This window comes from Pipistrellus kuhlii, unplaced genomic scaffold (genome assembly GCF_014108245.1).
Source record: "Pipistrellus kuhlii isolate mPipKuh1 unplaced genomic scaffold, mPipKuh1.p scaffold_m20_p_80, whole genome shotgun sequence".
Classification (NCBI taxonomy): domain Eukaryota; kingdom Metazoa; phylum Chordata; class Mammalia; order Chiroptera; family Vespertilionidae; genus Pipistrellus; species Pipistrellus kuhlii.
Genome location: NW_023425585.1, coordinates 701,216 through 720,684, shown reverse-complemented (window position 1 = coordinate 720,684; position 19,469 = coordinate 701,216). Strand labels below are relative to the sequence as shown.

The 19,469-nt window shown below is 50.9% G+C and overlaps 1 protein-coding gene across 4 annotated transcripts in view; it reads left to right on the top strand.

The window, feature by feature from the left end:
* The first annotated feature begins 18,420 nt into the window (after window positions 1-18,420).
* The window catches only part of UAP1 (UDP-N-acetylglucosamine pyrophosphorylase 1), a 40,941-nt gene continuing 39,892 nt past the window's right edge, over window positions 18,421-19,469 (top strand). For all 4 annotated transcript variants that reach the window (XM_045577024.1, XM_045577022.1, XM_045577023.1 and 1 more), the window contains exon 1: window positions 18,421-18,527. In XM_045577024.1, coding sequence (XP_045432980.1) covers window positions 18,436-18,527 — 92 coding nt within the window. In that variant the 5' untranslated portion in view covers window positions 18,421-18,435. The remainder of the gene's footprint in view (window positions 18,528-19,469) is intronic.

Sequence of the window (19,469 nt, the reverse complement as noted above, 5' to 3'; positions counted from 1 at the left end):
CATGGTTTTGAGGTACATTTTGCCCAAAGACCTGTAACTGGGTTTGGCGTTGTTTGGCAGATGTTGGAGTTGGCAGGTAGTGCTTTCCCAGCTTTGCAGCATCTGTAAGAGGAGAACCAGGCTGCACTCGCCCCGAAGGAGACTGAGACTCCCACAGCGGAGGTGCCTGCGGGCCTGGTGTTCCCCCTGACTGTCCTCCCGCAGCCCTGAGAGCTCCCTCTGCTGGTCCTGATCGAAGCTGCGCTACACCTTGGCCTGGAGCACACACTGCCAGCTGCTGGCATGCTGGCTTTCACCATTGTTGTAAAGGCCCATTGTGCTGGTTTATATTTAACCTCTGAGCAGGTTTATTTTAAGGAATGCTGCCAGAAACATTGCTGAGAAGGAAGGAGACCTGCCCTCGGCGGTTCCTCTGATACCGGATCTCACCTGCGAGCACAGGCCACCTCTCCGGGAGGCACGCCGCCCTGGCTCAGGGCTGGACTTACTGACCAGATGCAGGCCCCTCACGCTGGGCAGCAGATTCCCTTTAGGCCTTACTTTTCACTTACAGTGGGAGGCCCGTCTTATAATTTCTGTACCAGTTACACTCAGCAGGGGCACGTTGTTTTTGGTAATTTAATGAAAACCAACACCATTGTAACTGATAACAGTTTGTTTCCGGTGAGAGAGTTGGGGAGACTCGCTCAGGAACCAGGCTGGCATGCCGGATATGGGGTGGCTGTTGGGGGGGGGGCACACGTGGATCACTTAATCTGCGGTGAGCAGGTGTCAGGTTTAAGCAAGTGCCTTGTTCCAGGAAACACTGGCACTCATTGGCAGAAAGCTCCCGGCTGGTGACGGAGTGGCACCCCTGGCTTGTTCTTAGAATAGCCTTTGGTGGAGTCACAGTAAAAAGCCCAGTTCCCGTGGTTTACCTTTTGGTGTGCGTTAGCCCTATCGTGTTTAATTCCCCCCCACAGCACACTTGCTAGGAAGCCGGAGCTCCCGGGTGGAGTCTGATTCTTCCTCGGGTCTAGTTCCTGTCTCCACCGGGCTCCCCAGTCCTGCCCCGCTGGCTCTGCTGCCGCTCATGTAGCTCTGGTCAAGGGGGCACCTGGGAGGCATCTTTCCCAAGGTGCTCAGGGAGCGCCCTCGCCTCCAGAGGGTCGAGGCGCGTGTGACTGCTGCTTTCTCTGGTCTCACGGAGCCGCGAGCCCGCACCGTCGGAACAGCATTTCTCGGCAGCAAGGCCGCAGGGACTCACTCTCTGCAGCACCCGCGCTCTAGCGAGGGCTGTGCTGGTGGGCCAGCTCCCTTCCCTTGCCCGCGCACCCGTCTGTTAGCTCCTGCTTTATCCTTTGGCTTGTTTAAATTGCCCATTGACCAGTAGATTCATAACAGTGGTGCACAGCGCACAGGTGCTGGGAGTATTTAAAAAGGCAGAGCAGTTTTCACTCTTTCTGCTGCAAGTCCGTAGGAGCAGTGGTCTAGAAAAATGGCCTGTAAGCCAGCGAGCCCTGAGGTTTCCCCGTGCAGGCGGCAGGCACGCCTGTGTTCTCATGGGAAGGCTGCGCCGTCTTCCTGCCGCTCCGCTCTGGCTGTCCCGGCACTGCTTCTGCGATGACTGGTGTTTCCAGTTTGCTTTGCTTGTGCTTGTTAGACAGTTGTCACAGTCGTGACAGCTGTGCGTGTGGCACTGTGAATGCTGGCATTCCTGGGGAACCCCTGCCGCGGGGCCTTCCCACCTGTGCGTGTCCCAGGGATGCGGCGCTCCCCAGCCACACGTGCTTAGGAGGGGGTTCCAGCACTTTGACTCCAAGGCAAAGGGAAGCATTCTGTCTTATTTGCCTTATGACCACTAATCCTCGTGCAGAAAGGAGCTTATTTTGTTAATGAAAATAAGTCACATCTGGAATAAAATGAAAAGCCCAAACTGAATTGTTAATTTTTCTGTTCCTTTCTGGGAAACCTGTGTAAACACTAGAGCTGTTTGTTACCAGAAACTTGGGTTGTCGGCAAGAGAATTGTTTGTAGGCACTTTCGTACCCCAGTTTGGAATTGTCTGCTGCTAGGTGATTCCCAAAATTGTGAGACGTCAGGACGGCAGAGCTGTGCTCCGCAGCCCTTCCTGTGCTGCGTGGGCTCCACAGCCGCTGAGGAAGAGCAGGAAGAGCAAGAGGCAGCAACAGTGATGAGGGCACAGCTGCTCCTGGCTGGGGTCCGTGACCTCCCATGGAGGGTGTGACAGGTGTCTTCTTTCAGGTCCCTGTTGGGGCTGGTAGCATAGTCCGTTACCTTTCTGCACATTCCTCTACAGTCCACCCAGGATATTCTTTTACGCGTGTGTGGAACCAGGTTGACTGCCTTGCTCAGTTTGTCCTCATTTTTAAAATAAATAGTTGAAGTGCAGCCTTTGTGCATTCAGTGCACAGGACGCTCTTGTAAGCCAGGGATAGACTGCCCGGGGCAGCCGGACCCACGCTCCCCTGCAGGTGGGCAGGTGGGAGGGAGCCACGTCTGCTCACTAGGAGAAAGCTGAGCTGCACGTCCGCACACCTGCTTGCAGGCCCGAGCGCCCGCCTTCCCGCAGGGTCACGCCCCATTCTGCGCTCGGGGGAAATCTAGTCCCTGGCCATCCTGTGCGCTCCCCACAGCTGCCGTCGGGGTGGGAGGCTTCCCCAGCGAGGCCAGCGGGCACCCTCGGCCCCTCGGGAGGTGGCGCTCGCGCGTGTGCCTGCTGCAGCAGCCTGCCGCGCTCCCTCGGCGCGTCCCCGCCGTGGGGATGGGAAAGTATGGCTGGGGAGCAGGCAGCACCCTGAAAGCTTGTGGATGGGCCTGGCTGAGAACAGCGGAAAGCGTGGTGGGTCCGGGCGGGTCTGTTCCTGGTGACGTCTGTCGCGAGTTGTTTTTCGGGACGGAGGGGACTGGATGTCGCTGGGTCGGTGCTGAGAAGTTACTTCCTCAGATCCCTATGTCATTTCTACTCGAGTCTAAAAACCGCTTTCCTGCTGAGTAGCAAAGAGCCTTTATTTCCACTTTCCTACGAACCGGAGTACGGGCTCTGTGTGGCCGCTGAGTGTCTTGTGTGTAGTTTTTCTGACAACTTTTGTGAACACAGTTGCCTTGTTCAGTTTTGTTGTAAACTGACCCACCATGAGATGCACTGTTGATATGCTTTCTGGTGTCCGTTTGATAAGGGTGGTAAAATAAAGCTTAAAAATAAAGGAGTGGCTTCGTTATTTCAACTCTTTCTGTATTTAGTGTAAGTATTCACATTAGATTCTTTCTTTGGACTCCAAAGATACAGCACATTGTTTTTGGGAAAGATTATGTGGCCCTCAAGTAAAGAAATTTTTTTTTAATTGATTTTATACAGAGAGGAAGGGAGAGAGATAGAGAGCCAGAAACATCGATGAGAGAGATGTTACATACCCCCCACTGGAGATATGCCCGCAACCAAGGTACATACATGCCCTTGACCGGAATCGAACCCGGGACCTTTCAGTCCCCAAGCCGACGCTCTATCCATTGAGCCAAACCGGTCCCGGCAAGAAATTGTTTTTTTAATTCCTTCTCCTGTGTAACATTGTGACCTGAAGAACCGCAGTCCTCGGGCCCTTTGCAGCGTGAGCCCTGCCCTGCCCCTGCTGAGCGGAGTGTTCACAGGGCGGGGCCTGCTTCGTTCTCACTCCACAGCAGGTGGGCCGGGCGGGCGGGGCCCCTCAGTGCTTCCACGGCGTGTCCCATAGCTGCGTGTGTACTCTATAATGTGTGGGATGTAACATATGATGTCCATGTGTGTGCTTCAGTATCTTCATTTACATGTGAAATAGCAATACTGCTCAGATCGCTTCACAGGACAGTGGTCGTGGAAGGGTGTGCTGAAATATGAGCTGAAGGTAATTTGGCCGGAGGGGGCTGGGAGTCTGGGACGGGGCTCTTCGCCCCAGTGCTGAGATTGGTGATAAAGTGGCAGCATTGCTGAGCTGCAAGATTGCAACCTTGAAGAGAGCTCGGTGATAGATGAGGAAACTGAAGTGGAGTTTCTGCCTTCTGAAGGGGAAGCTCACGAAAAGGACACTCACTGCCTTTGCGGTGGAAGCGAGCCGTCTGCAGAGGTCTCGGCCGCTGCAGAGGTCTCGGCCGGTTGGGTCGCCTGAGGGGCCCAGCCTGTGCCATTGGCAGTCGGGAGACCAATCTGTAGTTATTGTCATTTAGAAGGCAAACCGTAGTTTAACTGTGTGTTGCAGAAGGTGTTTGGAGAGAGAGTATTGAGCCGTAAAGGCTGATCTGTAAGAATGAAAGTAAAAGTTCAGTTAAGCAGAGACCGAACAAGTTGGAACTGGAGGCGTGTGCTGGCCTGCGGTGCTGAGAGGCTTTGGGGCAGGCGGTGGGAAGTCTGCTCCCGGGGTGCTGTGACTTCCCCGAGAAGCCTGCATGGAAGCCGCTTACGGGAGGGGTGGGAGGGCACCTGACTCCACCTGGCATCAGCGCGGCCTCACGCACACAGATGTCAGTCAGCGTAAGCTTTTCCTGAGCCGCGGAAAGTTGCAGACGTCGGTGGGCTCTCCTGGGCGCAGTGTCCTGTCACCACCTTGCCAGCCTGGAGTTGGCACCTACACAGAGCGTCCCAGCACAGACACAGGCGCTCTTCTCACTGGTCTCGATGGCCGTGACCTTGCCCCGCCCAGCGCCCAGGCAGGACTTGTACTTAAAGTATCTGTGGAATGTAGGGTGCTATTGTTTCACAAAACACAGTTTGGGAAAACTAGCTTAGATTGAGTATTTAAATGTGCTCTTTTTGGTCATGTAGCCCTTGTGAGCACTTGGTTAGACAGGGTTTCCTCAGGGAGCAGTGAGGGCTGCATGATCCCGGGAGCCTGCGAGCCAGCCAGGCAGTTGGGGTTGTCTCTGCTTCAGGGTGAGCCTGGGAAAAGGAACCCCTGTCACTTGCTAACAATGAGCAGACGTAGTGGATTCTTAAAATTTTCCATTTCTAATTACATCTTTTCCTATAAATTCCATGCTCAATGAAAATTTGCAAAAACATCATGTTCCCTCCCCTCCCTTTTTGTGTCACTGTGGATGGGGAGAGGGCAGAGGATTGGCGTGCTGAAATGGCATAGGCATCAGTGCCGGGACTGGAAGAAATTGTTTTTTGTTTTTGTTTTTTGGTTTTTTTTAAAATATATTTTATTGATTTTTTACAGAGAGGAAGGGAGAGAGATAGAGAGCTGGAAACGTCGATGAGAGAAACATCGACCAGCTGCCTCTTGCACACCCCCTACTGGGGATGTGCCCACAACTCGGGTACATGCCCTTGACCGAAATCGAACCCGGGACCCTTCAGTCCGCAGACCGACGCTCCACCACTGAGCCAAACCGGTTTCAGCAGGAAGAAATTGTTTTGATGGAATGTCTGACTTTAAGAGGAAAAGGAAGGGCAAGTAGGATCCAGAGAACCATCATAATTGACAGATGTCCTCGTGGTTCTTTGATAAAAATAAACTTTATTACCCGAAGTTCCGTGACCAGTAATGCTTATTAGCACATTCCTGGGAGTGGTACCAGATGGGTCCCAAGCCGCCTCTGATTCCTGGATTCTGCGTCAGAGCGGGTGTGGCCGCTCTGGGCCGGTTGGTGAGTATTCCCTGTCAAATGCTGTCCAATTTGCATGTCCCCATTGCTGACAGTTCCCATTGTTCATTATGTGTCATTAGGGTAATTATGATGTTTGCAGACCTTAATCAGACCTTATAATTTTGGAGGTGGGAAAAATTCTGTTTTATGTTTTAGCCAAAAGCAAAGATCATTTCTGCTCCCTCAGGAATAACAAGTCTGATTCCCTTCAGAATCATTTTAGTGTTGTGATCTTATATTTCTATGTCCTTTCTTATGTTCTAAGTGACAATCATTCCAACTTGTATGCCCAACATGGGCAAGTATTTGATTCTAGCTGGGCCTGTGTGCACCATAATAACCTGATGTGGCACAGTGTGGCTTGGTGGTTGAGCGTTGACCTATGAATCAGGAGGTTAAGTTGGATTCAGGAAGTCATGGTGTGATTCTGGTCAGAGCATGTGCCTAGGTTGTGGGCTCCATCCCGTTGGGGACATGCAGGGATGGCCAATCAGTGGTTCTCTCTCATCATTGGTATTTCTAACTCTTATCTTCCTACCTCTCTGAAAGCAATAAAAACATTCAAAACAAAACAAAGAAAAAATCTCATGCCTGGCCAGCATGAATCTGTGGTTGAGCATCACCTATGAATCAGGAGGTTAAAATTGGATTCCCAGTTAAGGGCATATGCTCAGGTTGTGGGCTTGATCCCCAGGAAGGGGCATGCAGGAGGCAGCTGATCAATGATTCTCATCATGGATGTTTCTATGTCCCTCTCCCTTCTTCACTCAGAAATCAATAAAAACATATAAAACAACTCTCAAATTTCCTGCTGCCTGTCCCACTCCTGCAGGCGCCTCTGCCTCATGCCCAGGCCCCGCCTGCGGAGGACAGCAGTCTGGCTGGATGGGCCGCGGGGCAGGAGGGCACAGGTGGGGCGCATGCTGTGAAGCCAGCGTTCCACGGCGAGAGGACCCGGGAATCGGGAAGCCGCTTGCCCTCGGATTCTTTCGGAGTCTGATGCTGTGGCCACACCCGCTGTCATTGCTGTCGGACCCCTTCCTGTGGCTGCTGTTCCGGTCGCCACCTCGCTGCGCCACAGTGACAGCACGGGCCTCCTGCGGCCCCAACGTTCCCACGAGGAGTGGAGGGCCGAGCGCCTCTGGGCACCGGGCAGTGATGGGGGTGACGGTGCCGTGCAGGTGGCTGTGGCCTCTTCCTGTGGGGAGGGCAGTGCATACAGAGGCGACCTGAGGGGGTGCCTCAGCCCCTGACCATGCACCTACTCAAGTGTAGTCGGTGATATCCCGCCCTGTGCCTTCCCCACACACACACACACCCGTGTCCAATGTGCCAGGTGCTCCACCATTGCCAGGGACGTATTGGGAGCATCTTGGTCTCCTGCTTAAAGGATCGCAGTGGTCTCCCTGCCTTCAGGCTTCACCCTGCCCACCAAGGGAAACATGTCCTCCCCTCTGGACGCTTCAGTGGCTCCCCAAGTGGAGGTGGTGCTCCCCAAACCTCCCTGGTCAGAAACGGCTGGGGCTGCTGAGTAAAGGGAGATTCCCAGCTTCCTCCTCCCTTCGGGTCAGTCATTGTGGGAAGAGCTGGCATCGGGTTTTTAAACAAGCATTTACCAGTCTTTTCAAGGGCCCTGCCCTCCCAGCTTTGCCCCAGGCTGGGACCCAGGGCCTCACCTCCATCCCGCTCCGCCGGTGGCTGGCCCTGCTCTGGGAACCGGCCCGCCTGCCCGTCTCGAAGCCGGTGCCCCGGGCTGACGCAGCCCTCAGTCTGTGGGGCCTCCAGGAGCCGCTCAGCCTCCCGCTGACAGGTCGCATGCTAGGAAGGCCACACACTGCTGCCCAGGGAGGAGGGAGTGGATACTCTCTCCCATCCTGCTTGTGAGCCAAAGCCGTCCGGTGGAGCTCGGGTGTGGCCTGTCCACGGCCGGGACCATGGAGAGCCGTTCCGGGCCCCGCGGCCACCCACTGCCGACAGCACAGGAGGGACGGGCCTCCGAGCGCAGGCGTCGGCCCCACTCACCAGGGCTGGTCACTCCGCTGTGACCGGTCATTCTGTTCCTCGGAGTCAGTGAGCGGGGAGGGTGGGGCCAGAGGGGCTGTGAACCCTAACACTGAGGCCCAGGCTTCCCAGCAGTTGGTGCGGGGCGCAGGGCCTGTGCTCCAGTAACAGCAGCCAGGAGCTGGGGCTCCGGCCCAGACGCCCCCCTTTGTGTTCTTGGTGGAAGGAATCTGCTCCTCAGAACGGCTCCCGTGCACTGATCCGTGCACTGTGCGTGCCTGTGACAGTCATTTCCTTCTTCCTGTCCAGGAAGGCCGGGAGTCGGCTGGTTGGCTGACCCCAAGGCCCGGGGAGCCCTGCGGCCTGGTCTCGCAGCCTTGCTTGGTGTCCCGGGGACAGTGTCAGGGCGAGGGAACGAGGGTCTTTTCCTTTCCCTGCTTCCTCTTGTTAAAGGTTTTCCTCAGAGCATCGGGGCCTCTGCCAGCTTACAGAGGCCATGGTACTGGGGCCAAAGACAGATGCTCAGATGCCCCCTGTGTGTGAGAGAGACAGAGGGGACCTTGGGGCGGAGTGGCCGTGACCTGAGCCAAGTGAGTGTCAAAGGGTCATATGACTTCATCGCATCCCTTACGTGACTTTCGCAAGCTGCTCAGCTCCGCGCGTGGGTTCCCCATTCGCAGCAGTAGCTGCATTTGCATCCGAGTATGGCTGAGCTCGGCAGGGCATCGCAGGAAGAGGCCTGTCCCGGCTCCTGGCCCCTGGCTGCTGAGTCGGGGGCGAGGACCGCTTTCCAGCCGGGCCCTCAGATTACCTTTCCTCGGACCCCGTGTGCTGCTGCAGCGCATCCTGACTCTGCTCCATGGGAAGACTGTCCTGAACAGCAGGGTTTTTCTGGGAAAATCCAGTTTTTCTAATGAGTGCACATCTGGAAAACTCACTTCTACTTGCACGAAAGGGAAAGCCACCAGCTACAAGCGTGGGCTCAAACGAGCCTGAAGGCTTTTGTCTCCCTTCCTGTTATTCCTGTATTGTCCTGGATGCACACCTGTTGAGAAGTGATTAAATAGAAACGGTTTTTCTTTGCCCTTTGCTGTTGTGGCAAAAAGTTAAGTGCTCAGCCCCCGCCTGGTCTCCTAAGAAGTTATTCCGGGTTAGCATTCCCTTCTGTGCAGCTTCACCTCAAGCCCACAGGAAGACTTGGGTGGGATTTTTGTTTGGGACAAACAAGCCCTCGTTCTGCTTACAGCTTATAGTGTGTGACTAGAAGGGTTGTTACTGGAGGGTGAGAGCCCAGTGCGGGGTGGATGGCTAACGTGCAGGCTGTGTCTGTTAACGTGGGGTGGCCCGTCTCGGAGGCTGTTTCACCTGCCTGATTCACACAGCCTATCCCAGTGTAGCCAGACTTCCAAGCCGCCAAGTCTCTCTTTAATTGTGTTCTTCACATTTGGCTTCAACAAGGCGGCATCGTTTCCTAGATGGCCCCATGTGCACGCTCCACATAGAGACTTCACCCAGCTCATGCCCGCAGCACTGCTGGGAAGGTGAAAGTAAATGCAGAGGTTAGAGAGCTGATCTCAGGACATGAATAGAATCTGAGAACCACATTGAACCCTCTGCTGCCCAAGTTCAAAGGCCTTTTCCTGGTTCTGTCCCATTCGCAGCCAGCCCGCTGAGCAGCTTCACACCAGTGTAGGGAAACCTTAGCTGAGGGAGGGACAGTGACTGTCTCCAGGCCCCCGGGCAGGGCCAGGTGCTGACCACATCAGCAGCAGAGCCCGCTGGGTGACTAGCCTCGTTCCAGCCCACTGATTGCACTTTACATGTAATTAAACTTCCCTGCCCAAAGGCATTGCTCCTAATAAAATGAGTACCACCTGAAAAACATTCTGGCTGGGACCGTTAGGGTCTAGATCGGTGGTTCTCAACCTCCTTTGGGGGTCAAACGATCCTTTCACAGGGGTTGCCTAAGACTATCGGAAAACACATAATTCCAATGGTCTTAGGAACCAAGACACTGCTTCTCTATCTGTCTCCAGGCAGGTCCGCCCACAGGCAGATATGCCCACATATGAGTACCTGGTGTGATGATATCATGCCAACCCCATCACATACACCCCGTACAAATACAGGTGTATGTGATAGGGCTGGTGCCATAATATACGGACCAATAACACACATGTAGAAAGCAACTACTGTGTAGAAAGCTCATGTGTTGAAAGCAGCTATTCTGTTAAAAGCAGCTACTGTGTTGAAAGCAGCGGTATTGGAGGTAAAATGACACTTTATGAATTATAATTACTGGGCAAATGTAAAATCAGGAACTACTGGGGGGAAAAATCTGTACCATGGAAACTTAATCTGGATACTGATCGGAATTTTTATATTCAGCTGTGGTTGATGTGAATACTGCCCCCTTGTGATAGTAACAGGTATGTAAAAACAACAACACAGAGGAGATCCAAGATGGCAGCATAGGTAAACATCTAAACTGCTGCCGTGCACAACAGTTTCAAAACTACAACTAAAAGGCAAAACGTCTATCACCCAGAACCACGGGCAAGCTGGCTGAGTGGAAGTTCTACAACTAGACTGAAAGAGAAAAGAGCATTCAGGGCGCAAGTGCTGAAAAACTGGGTATGGGGGTGCGTGCATAATACAGGCTGGCGGCGGGCATTGCTTTCTTCAACTCGAAGAGAGACAAGCTCCCAATCTCTCTGAAATCCAGTTTCTGGGGAGAAGCTGGACTGTCTGCCATCAGGTTGGAAAGTTAGGGAGGCTTTCTTGCCAAGCTGCGTGCAAGGATAATAGTTTGCTGTGCCGGGGCACGAGACAAGGGGACATGGTCGGAGAGGCAGAGACGGCTGACTGGCAGCCATTGCTATTTGCCAAGCCCTAGCCTAGTGATGCCCTGAGACTCCACCTCGCACAATCTACAAACACACCCAAGCTCCAAGCAGTGGCTTTTGCATATGAATAGGCTTCTCTATTGCAGTTTAACCTAGCAAACATGCCACCTGGTGCAGACAGCTCCAAAGCCTCCAAGCTCCAAGCAGGGAGGAGAGGACTGTGGTTCTCACTGTAGCTCCTAAAGGGTAGCCTCAGACAGTAGCTGAACTGCACCTCATTGGAGATCCAGAAGCCAGTGTACCTGGTGGTCAGTGTGAGACACCAGATTTCAGCACCTCACATCCATAAGTGACACATTTGGAGGCAGGCTCAGTGAGCACCAAAGCCCCACTGAAACAGGCCTGCACCATAAGCTTGTCTCCAATAGTTCTCCTATTATAGACACAGTGGGTCCTTGGAGCCATTTGGCCTGGGGGTCAATTTCCCCCAGTGTACCACAACAATCAAGGTTTAACTACACAAAGACTTTGCACTCAGCCCACAAAAGGGTGAACCAAAAGTGACCACCTAAGGTGATTGGGGAAGCTGAGCTACTGGCTCCTATAGGTCATCTACCACACAAAGCCACTCCATCAATACAGGGAGGCAGCCAAAATGCGGACACACAGAAGCATGTCAAGAATGGGAGAGATGGAAGAAGGTAAACGATTGGATTACATAGAGTTCAGAACTACATTTATAAGGTTACTCAAGAATCTTCTAAAAACTGCTGAGAAACTTGAAGAGACCTTCAAGAACCTTAATGAGATGCCAAAAAAGAAAAAAAAAATGGAAAAGGACCAGTCAGAAATTAAGCATACACTGTCTGAAATAAAGAATATACGAAACTCAACTGTAGATCAACATACTCCAAGAGTCGAACCAAACATCTGGAATATGAGGAAGCAAAAGACAACCAGAGAGGCAGAAAGAAAGAAGAATCCAAAAGTGTGAGGATAGTGTAAGGAGCCTCTGGGGCCTTTAAGTGTACCAACATTAGGATTTTTTGGTGCCAGAAGAAGAGAAAGAGCAGGATATTGAAGGCCTATTGGAAGAAATAATTACAGAAAACTTTTCCTACCTTGTGAAAGAAATAGACTTACAAGTTCAGGAAGCACACAGAACCCCAAACAAGAGGAATTCAAAGAGGAATACACCAAGACATACAACTAAAATGCCAAGGGCAAAAGACAAAGAGAGAATCTTACAAGCAGCAAGAGAAAAACAATTAATTACCTACAAGGGAGTACCCATATGACTGTCAGCTGCTTTTTCAACAGAAACTATGCAGGCCAGAAGGGAGTGGCAAGAAATATTCAAAGTGGTAAATAGCAAGACCCTACAACCAAGATTACTCTACCCAGCAAAGCTATCATTCAGAATTGAAGGTCAGAATTGAAGGTCAGCTTCACAGAAAAGAAAAAGCTAAAGGAGTTCATCACCACCAAACCAGGATTACATGAAATGCTAAAAGATATTAAGAGGAAGAAGAAGAAAAAGGTAAAGGTAAAAATTATGAACAACAAAAAGACATCAAATACATACCTACCAACAAGTGAATCTAAAAATCAAGTGAATAAAAAATCTGAAGAACAGCTGAAACAGGTTTGGCTCAGTGGATAGAGCGTTGGTCTGCAGACTGAAAGGTCCCAGGTTCGATTCTGGTCAAGGGCATGTACGTTGGTTGTGGGCACATCCCCGATGGGGGGTGTGCAGGAGGCAGCTGGTCGATGTTTCTCTCTCATTGACGTTTCTAACTCTCTGTCCCTCTCTCTTTCTCTCTGTGAAAAATTAATAAAAAAATATATTTTTTAAAAATCTGAAGAACAGAATGGATTGGTGAATATAATAGAATCGGACATAGGAAGGGATTTGACTTACAATTCTCAGGGGTAGGGGATCTGAGGAGTGCGGCAAGAGATTGCCCAAAAATCTTGCACCTATGGATGAAGACAGTGGCGGGGGGTGGGGTAAGGGCATGCGGTGGGGTGGGAATCAGGTGGAGGGGAGCTATGGGGGGAAAAAAGAGGAACACCTGTGATAATATTAACAATCAAGATTTATTATAAAACAACAACAACACTGAGAATGGTAAATTTTAAAGAACTGTATTGACTGAACTATGCCATCTTTTGTATTATTAAAGCTATTGTTATATATTATTTTCGTTAGCAAACCATCCATGGCAAGTACCACAAACAAAACATAGCAGCCATTGAAGCTTCATATTTAGTGGCACTCAGAATCACCAGAGCTATGAAACCTCACACCATTGCTGAGGATTTACGGTTGCCAGAAGCCAAAGACATTGTTCTAGTTATGCTAGAAGACGAATTTGTTACGAAATGGAGTGCAGTTTCCTTATCTAACGACACTGTCTGCAGAAGAATAGATGACATGTCTGCTGATATTCTTGATCAGGTAATCCAGGAAATTAAATCTCCACTTCCAATATTTAGTATCCAGCTTGATGAATCTACAGACTTTGCAAACTGTTCATACCCTGTTTCCCCAAAAATAAGACAGTGTCTTATATTAATTTTTTCTCCCAAAGTTGCGCTAGGTCTTATTTTCAGGGAATCTTATCTTTCCATGCGCTAGGTCTTATTTTCGGAGGATGTCTTATTTTCGGGGAAACACGGTAGTTACTGGTTTACGAGAGGTATATTAATGATGGTGACTTTAAAGATGAATTTCTTTTTTGCAAACCTCTTGAAACAACTACTGCACGTGATGCATTTGACACAGTTGGTTCATTTCTGAAAGAGCGTAAGACCTCTTGGGAAAAGGTTTGTGGTGTTTGTACAGATGGTGCTCCAGCTATGCTAGGAAGTTGATCTGGATTTCAATGTTTGGTACTGAACGAGTCACCAAAAGTCATCGGAACTCACTAGATGATTCATCGGCAAATATTGCAATGAAGATGCTACCACAAGAGTTACAATAATAATGAAAAGTGTCATAAGTTCTGTCAGTTTTGTAAAGGCGAGCACTTTTAAACTGCAATGAGTTGGATGCGTAGAACAACGCTCTGCTATTTCACACTGTAGTGAGACAGTTGTCCAGAGGAAAAGTTTTAAAATGTGTTTTTGAGCTTCGTGATGAACTCAAAACATTTTTTTAATCAGAAGGCAAGTCCGCAGTTCGAAGCACTTTTCAGTGATAAAAGTGAACTTCAGAAAATATTATAGCTTACTTGGTTGACATCTTTGCCCTCTTGAATGAGTTAAATTTATCACTGCAAGGACCGAATGCAACATGCCTGGATTTGTCTGAAAAGATCCAATCTTTGCAAATGAAATTTCAGCTTTGACAAAAAAATTGGATGAAAATAAAATTTACATGTTGCCTACCTTATCTGCTTTCTTTGAGGAACATAACATTGAGCCAGACAAAAGGATTATGATGATAATTTCTGTAAAAGAACGCTTGCACATGCTTGCAGACGAAATTTCATCATACTTTTCAAATCTACCTGATACCCATTTGCACTTGCCAGAAGTCCATTCACAGTCAAAGTTGAAGATGTTCCTGAGACAGCATAAGAGGAGTTCATTGAACTTACTAACAGCGATGCAGTGAGAACTGATTTCTCTACAATGCCAGTTACAAAATTCTGGATCAAGTGTTTGCAGTCATATCCTGTTCTGTCTGAGACTCTGTTGCTCCACCTTCTTCCGTTTCCAACAATATATCTTTGTGAAACAGGGGTTTCAAGCTTGTTGGTTATCAAGTCTAAATACAGAAGTAGACCTGTTGTGGAAGATGATCTTCGTTGTGCTCTTGCAAAGACTGCCCTGAGAATCTCTGATCTGGTGAGAAAGAAGCAATCTCAACCTTCACACCTACGTTGGCTTTTTACACATACTGTCACAAAATGTAGCAATATATTTTACTGTTGTTATATTAAGACTATTACCCATGCTACACCATGCCTCAAGACAAAATTTCTTTTATTTGTAATTAGAAATAAATATTTCACAATATATAATACATACTGTTTTTGTGATAAATCACTATGCTTTAATTATGTTCAGTTTGTAACAATGAAAATACATCCTGCATCTCAGATATTTACATTACGGCAAAATTACAGTTATGAAGTAGCAACGAAAATAATTTTATGGTTGGGGGGTCACCACAACATGAGGGACTGTATTAAATGGTCAAGGCATTAGAAAGGTAAAAACCACTGGTCTGGATGGAAGCTCTGAACAAGAAACCAGGGAACCTGATCATTTGAGTTTTGGGGTGTCCACTTTTATTTTTTTATTTTATTTTTATTTTATTTATTTATTTATTTTTAATCAATCTTTATTGTTCACACTGTTACAAAGGTTCCTCATCTCTTCCCCCCTCCACCAGGCTCCCACCCCACCCTCCGCCCCCTCCCCATCCCCCACTGTCCCCATCCATAGGTGCAGTTTATGTTCAGTCTCTTCCTCCCTCCCTTTCCTCGATAGTAAATCCCTTTTCAGATAGTAAATCAGTTACTTAGCATTTTCTCATATCAATAATACCACCACATGCCCAATGATACATTTCACACAAAAGACATTTCCAAATAGGTCAACCAGCCTCATCCAGGCCCACCCAAGGCACTCACAGATCAACACCCCAGCCCTATACTAACTCAACACATCCAGATCTAAGCCTTCATCACTTGATTCAGCAGACCCTCAAGTTCCCACAAAAGTTTCCAGCCATGTCTGAGAGGCAGCCGTGGGGCAGGGGCAGGCGAGGAGCGAGCTGCTTCGGGCCTGGCTGCTCCGGGCCTAGGCTCTGTTCCACAACCAGCTGCTCCGGGTCTGGTCACCTCCGCTCCCGACCTAGCTGCCCTGGACCTGGCTGCCGCCGCTCCGGGCCTGGCCACACCCGGCCCGGCTGCTCCGGGCCCGGCCGCTCCGGGCCTGCCCGCTCCCAGCCTGTCAGCTGCTGCTCCGGGCCTGGCTGCTCCCAGCCTGGCAGCCACTGCTCTGGGCCTGGCCACACCAGACCCGGCTGCTCTGGGCCTGGCCGCTCCCAGCCTGGCAGCCGCTGCTCCGGGCCTGGCCGCACCGTCTCCCCCTGCTGGAGCCTGGGTCCCCAGGGTCTGGCTCATAACGGGCTCAGCGCTGCCGATTCTGGGATTTAGCCCAGGCTGGGGGTTTTATTTCCTTCCTGCTAGGGAACGCCAGGCAGCACCCAGCCTTCTCCTCCTCTCCGGCTGCGACCTCTCCGCGCGCACGTGCATGCGAGCGCGCAGCATGTCTCCGTACCTTAGGCTTTTTTCAGCTCCTCTGATTTTCCTTCAGGTTTTCTTTTTCCTTCTTATTGTACAATTTTCAGTCAGTCGACTACCTGTAGCTCTGGGCAATGTCCACTCTACATTTTAGTTGTATTCCATTGAAATTGTTGTGTGCTGCTGCGGTTAGGTGTCTAACCGAGCAGCCATCTTGGATCCTCCTGGGGTGTCCACTTTTAAAGCTGCCTCTAGTAGCTCTAGATGGAACCATCTTTGGAGGGAGACATGTGCTCATGTGATTGGATGAGAGGTTCTGGCGAGAGAGAGCGTTGGTGTGCCCATCTCAGCGAGGAGGATTGCTCTAGCCTGGGTGCTCTATGTCACCACCTCCATTGTAACTGCTGTGGAGACATCCAACTGCTTACTCTGTTTCTCTCCAGAGAAGATTCCAGAATCTCTTAAAAAGTATGGCCAAGATGAACTCAGCCACGCCTGGGTGAAACGCCAGAAGGCCCCCAGAATGCCTCGTCTGAAGCTGTGGTGCGGAGTGACCTCAGCCAGGCTGGGTCTGGTGAGTCAGGCTCGCCAAGAAGGTTGCTCCCACTCCCTGGGGTGGTGTAAAGGACTTAGAAACGCAGGGATTGATGGGAGCGGTTTGCATGGCAGCCCATGGGGTGACTTCCTTTCTCTGCCTCTGCCTTCCTACCTGCCTTTCCGTCACCCTCTCGTCCCCTTCCTTCCTGCTCTCTTCTGTACATTCCAATTTTAATGTTTATAGTATAATAAAAAAACTAAGACAAAACTTTAAAAAAACAAGTTTTTGGTTTTTGAATTTTAATCTTTCATCACAGACAGGAAGGTACAAAGGAGGCTGGGGCAACCCCACCCTATGGACCTCCTGTGCTGTCGAGGCGGCACCCTCACGCGAGCTCGCAGTGGCACCTGTGCCGGGTGCACCGTGGCGCCCTGTGTGGGGCCCTCGTCACAGCGGCCGGGAGGGAAAGCTCTGGTGCCTCCGCGAGCTCAGAGCTCCAGGTGGCTGGGCCTGAGGACAGGCAGGTGTGGAGAACATGGGGGAGGGGGGGTTAAGCAGGAATGTGGGGGGAATGGGGTCCTGTAGGACTTGGTTTTCACTCTGAGGTAAAAGCCAGGAGAGTGTGGGGCAGGTGGCTGATGGAATCGCACAGATTCTTGAAGCTGCCACTGCCCTGAGAATGGCCTGATGGGTGGGGCAGAGGTGGGAGGGGGGCCTCTGGGGAGGAGCAGAGGCAGGGGCCTGAGTGGTGGGGCAGCTATGCCTCGGGTGGCCCTGCACTGCTGGAGGGCTGAGGGGACTGGGGACTCTGGAGGAAGGTAAGTGGACTGACCAGGCCACCTGGGGGCAGGCCCAGCTGTGCCGTACATCTGCCACCTCAGTGCAGCTGAGGGGACTGGGTGCCGCCATCTTGTGGCTGTGGGTGCAACCATATGTTGGATGTGGTGGTCAATTAGCATATCCCTTCCTTATTGGCTATTGGTGCCACCATCTTTATGAGGGTTTGATGGTCAATTAGCATATTCCCTCTTTATTAGATAGGATTGGATCTGGCAAGAAAGGTGACGAGAGGCGTCTCCAACAGCAATCCTGTGTGAGGCATTCCGGCTGAGTTGGGCACATTAAACTCAAACATGTGGGCCCTGCAGGAGCGCTGAGGCCATGCTATGGCTGAACACGGCCAGGCAGGCAGGCGAGGAGGTGTGCGTGTGCTACCATTTGGGCTCGGTTTCCGAGGGGCCGTCCCCCAACGGCACCCCTGGGCCTTCGGAGTCTGCACTAAGGCCGGTACAGCACAGCGCTGGCGTCGGCTCTGGCCCTGCGTCCCAGACACCTGCTCCGTCCTCGGGCAAACCCCTTCATTTGGGGAGATACTGTTTTCTTGTCTGAAGTAAGGGAGGAGGACAGATGACCATTAGCCTGTGGCGGGGAGTGGGATTTAAAGCCCACTCTCCCTCCCCAGAAAGGCGTACTCAAGCCAGGAGCGGAGGCTGGTAACTAACTACAGCACACGCCCCTACTTTCTCCAGGTCCATTCCACTCCGTTCTTTATGTTCTTCTCAAATCCCAGTGGGCCCCGGCTCCGGGGGCCATACACTCCCGGTCCCCAGTGGGTGCCTGGACCTGCGGGTAGAGCGGAGCCTGTGCTGACGGTGTTCCCCAGCACAGACGGCTCCCCGGGACGAAGCACCGGGCTCCCAGCAGCACGCCGAACGGCAATCACCGCTCTTGCCCTGCAGTGACTGGAACACAAGCACCAGGATGCTGAGACAGTTGATCACGCAGCCCAGGCGGTTACTGAGGGGCTAGCAGGCGAGGAGCATGTCAGTGTGCGTGTTGGATGAAGGATGAGTCACGTCCTGGGCAGGCAGGACAGCTCCAGATGCCATCACGCTCTCAGAACAACAGCACACGACGTAAAACTTCAGATTGCTCTGTTCTGGAATTTTCCATTTAATATTTTTGACAGCGGGTAACCGTGGAAATCAAAACTGCATATAAGGAGGGACTACTGGACAGTCAGTTTCAAGGGGCTGCACTTTAGTGAAAGAAAACTCATCTCCCAGGGTGTATTCGTTATTTCACAATATTTCAACACACCCTGAGCTATAGAAAGTTGGCGTGTGGGAGGAGTGGGAGCTGTAAGTCAGGGCCATCTCCTGGGAGAATGAGGTACTCCTGCCCTCAGACAGTCCAGCCCAGGCCCTCCACCCATGAGTCTCCGGGAAACGGTGACCTCATGAGAGCTCAGGCCTGGCAGTGACCCCAGCTGGAGCCTCTGGGAAAGCTCGGCCCTCCCTGAAGTTAAGGGGCTACCGAGGTGCTGGTTCTAATACTCGCTTGCTCTTTGTTTCCTTTAACAATATTTCCTGAAGGGCTCTCCTTGCAAGTCCATTTCGGTCTCCTTTTTGTTGGCAGGTACATAGTACCCTGTTTCCCTCCAGTACTTGTGTGATTCCAGGCTTCACACTAGATCTCTGTTTTTTATTATTTATTTATTTATTTATATTTTATTGATTTTGTACAGAGAGGCAGAGAGAGAGATAGAGAGCTAGAAACATCGATGAGAGAGAGTCATCGACCAGCTGCCTCTTGCACACCCCCTACTGGGGATGTGCCCGCAACCAAGGTACATGCCCTTGACCGGAATCGAACCCGGGACCCTTCAGTCCCCAAGCTGACGCTCTATCCATTGAGCCAAACTGGTCCCGGCCTCTGTTTTTTATTTGAAGTTGTTCTTGTGGCTGGTATGAAATACGGGTCTGGCTTTATCTTGTTCCAAGTGGCTACCCACTGGTCTCCATTTATTAAAGAGCTGAATTTGTGGTCTGAGATGCCTCCTGGAATGGCGCAGTCCTTGGGTCTGTTTTGGGCCATCTAGTCTATTCCACTGGTCTGTCTATCCGTGTGTGGTCCGGAGTTGTTTTAATTATATAAGCTGCATATCGTAGTTTCTCTTTTTCAGTGATTGCCTAGCCATTCATATTTCTTTTTCCATAACCACATTAGTATCGTGTGACTAATTTATAGTTTAACCTGGAGTGTAATTCATAAATCAATCAGGGTGGTTTCTTATGTAGGAGAGTCTCACAGTTTTCCTCACATGGGCTTTGCACATTTTGCATTAGGTTTTACCTAATTATGTATTTGTTGTTGTCGCTGCTATAAGTGGGATATTCTCTACCATCGTGTCTTCTCTGA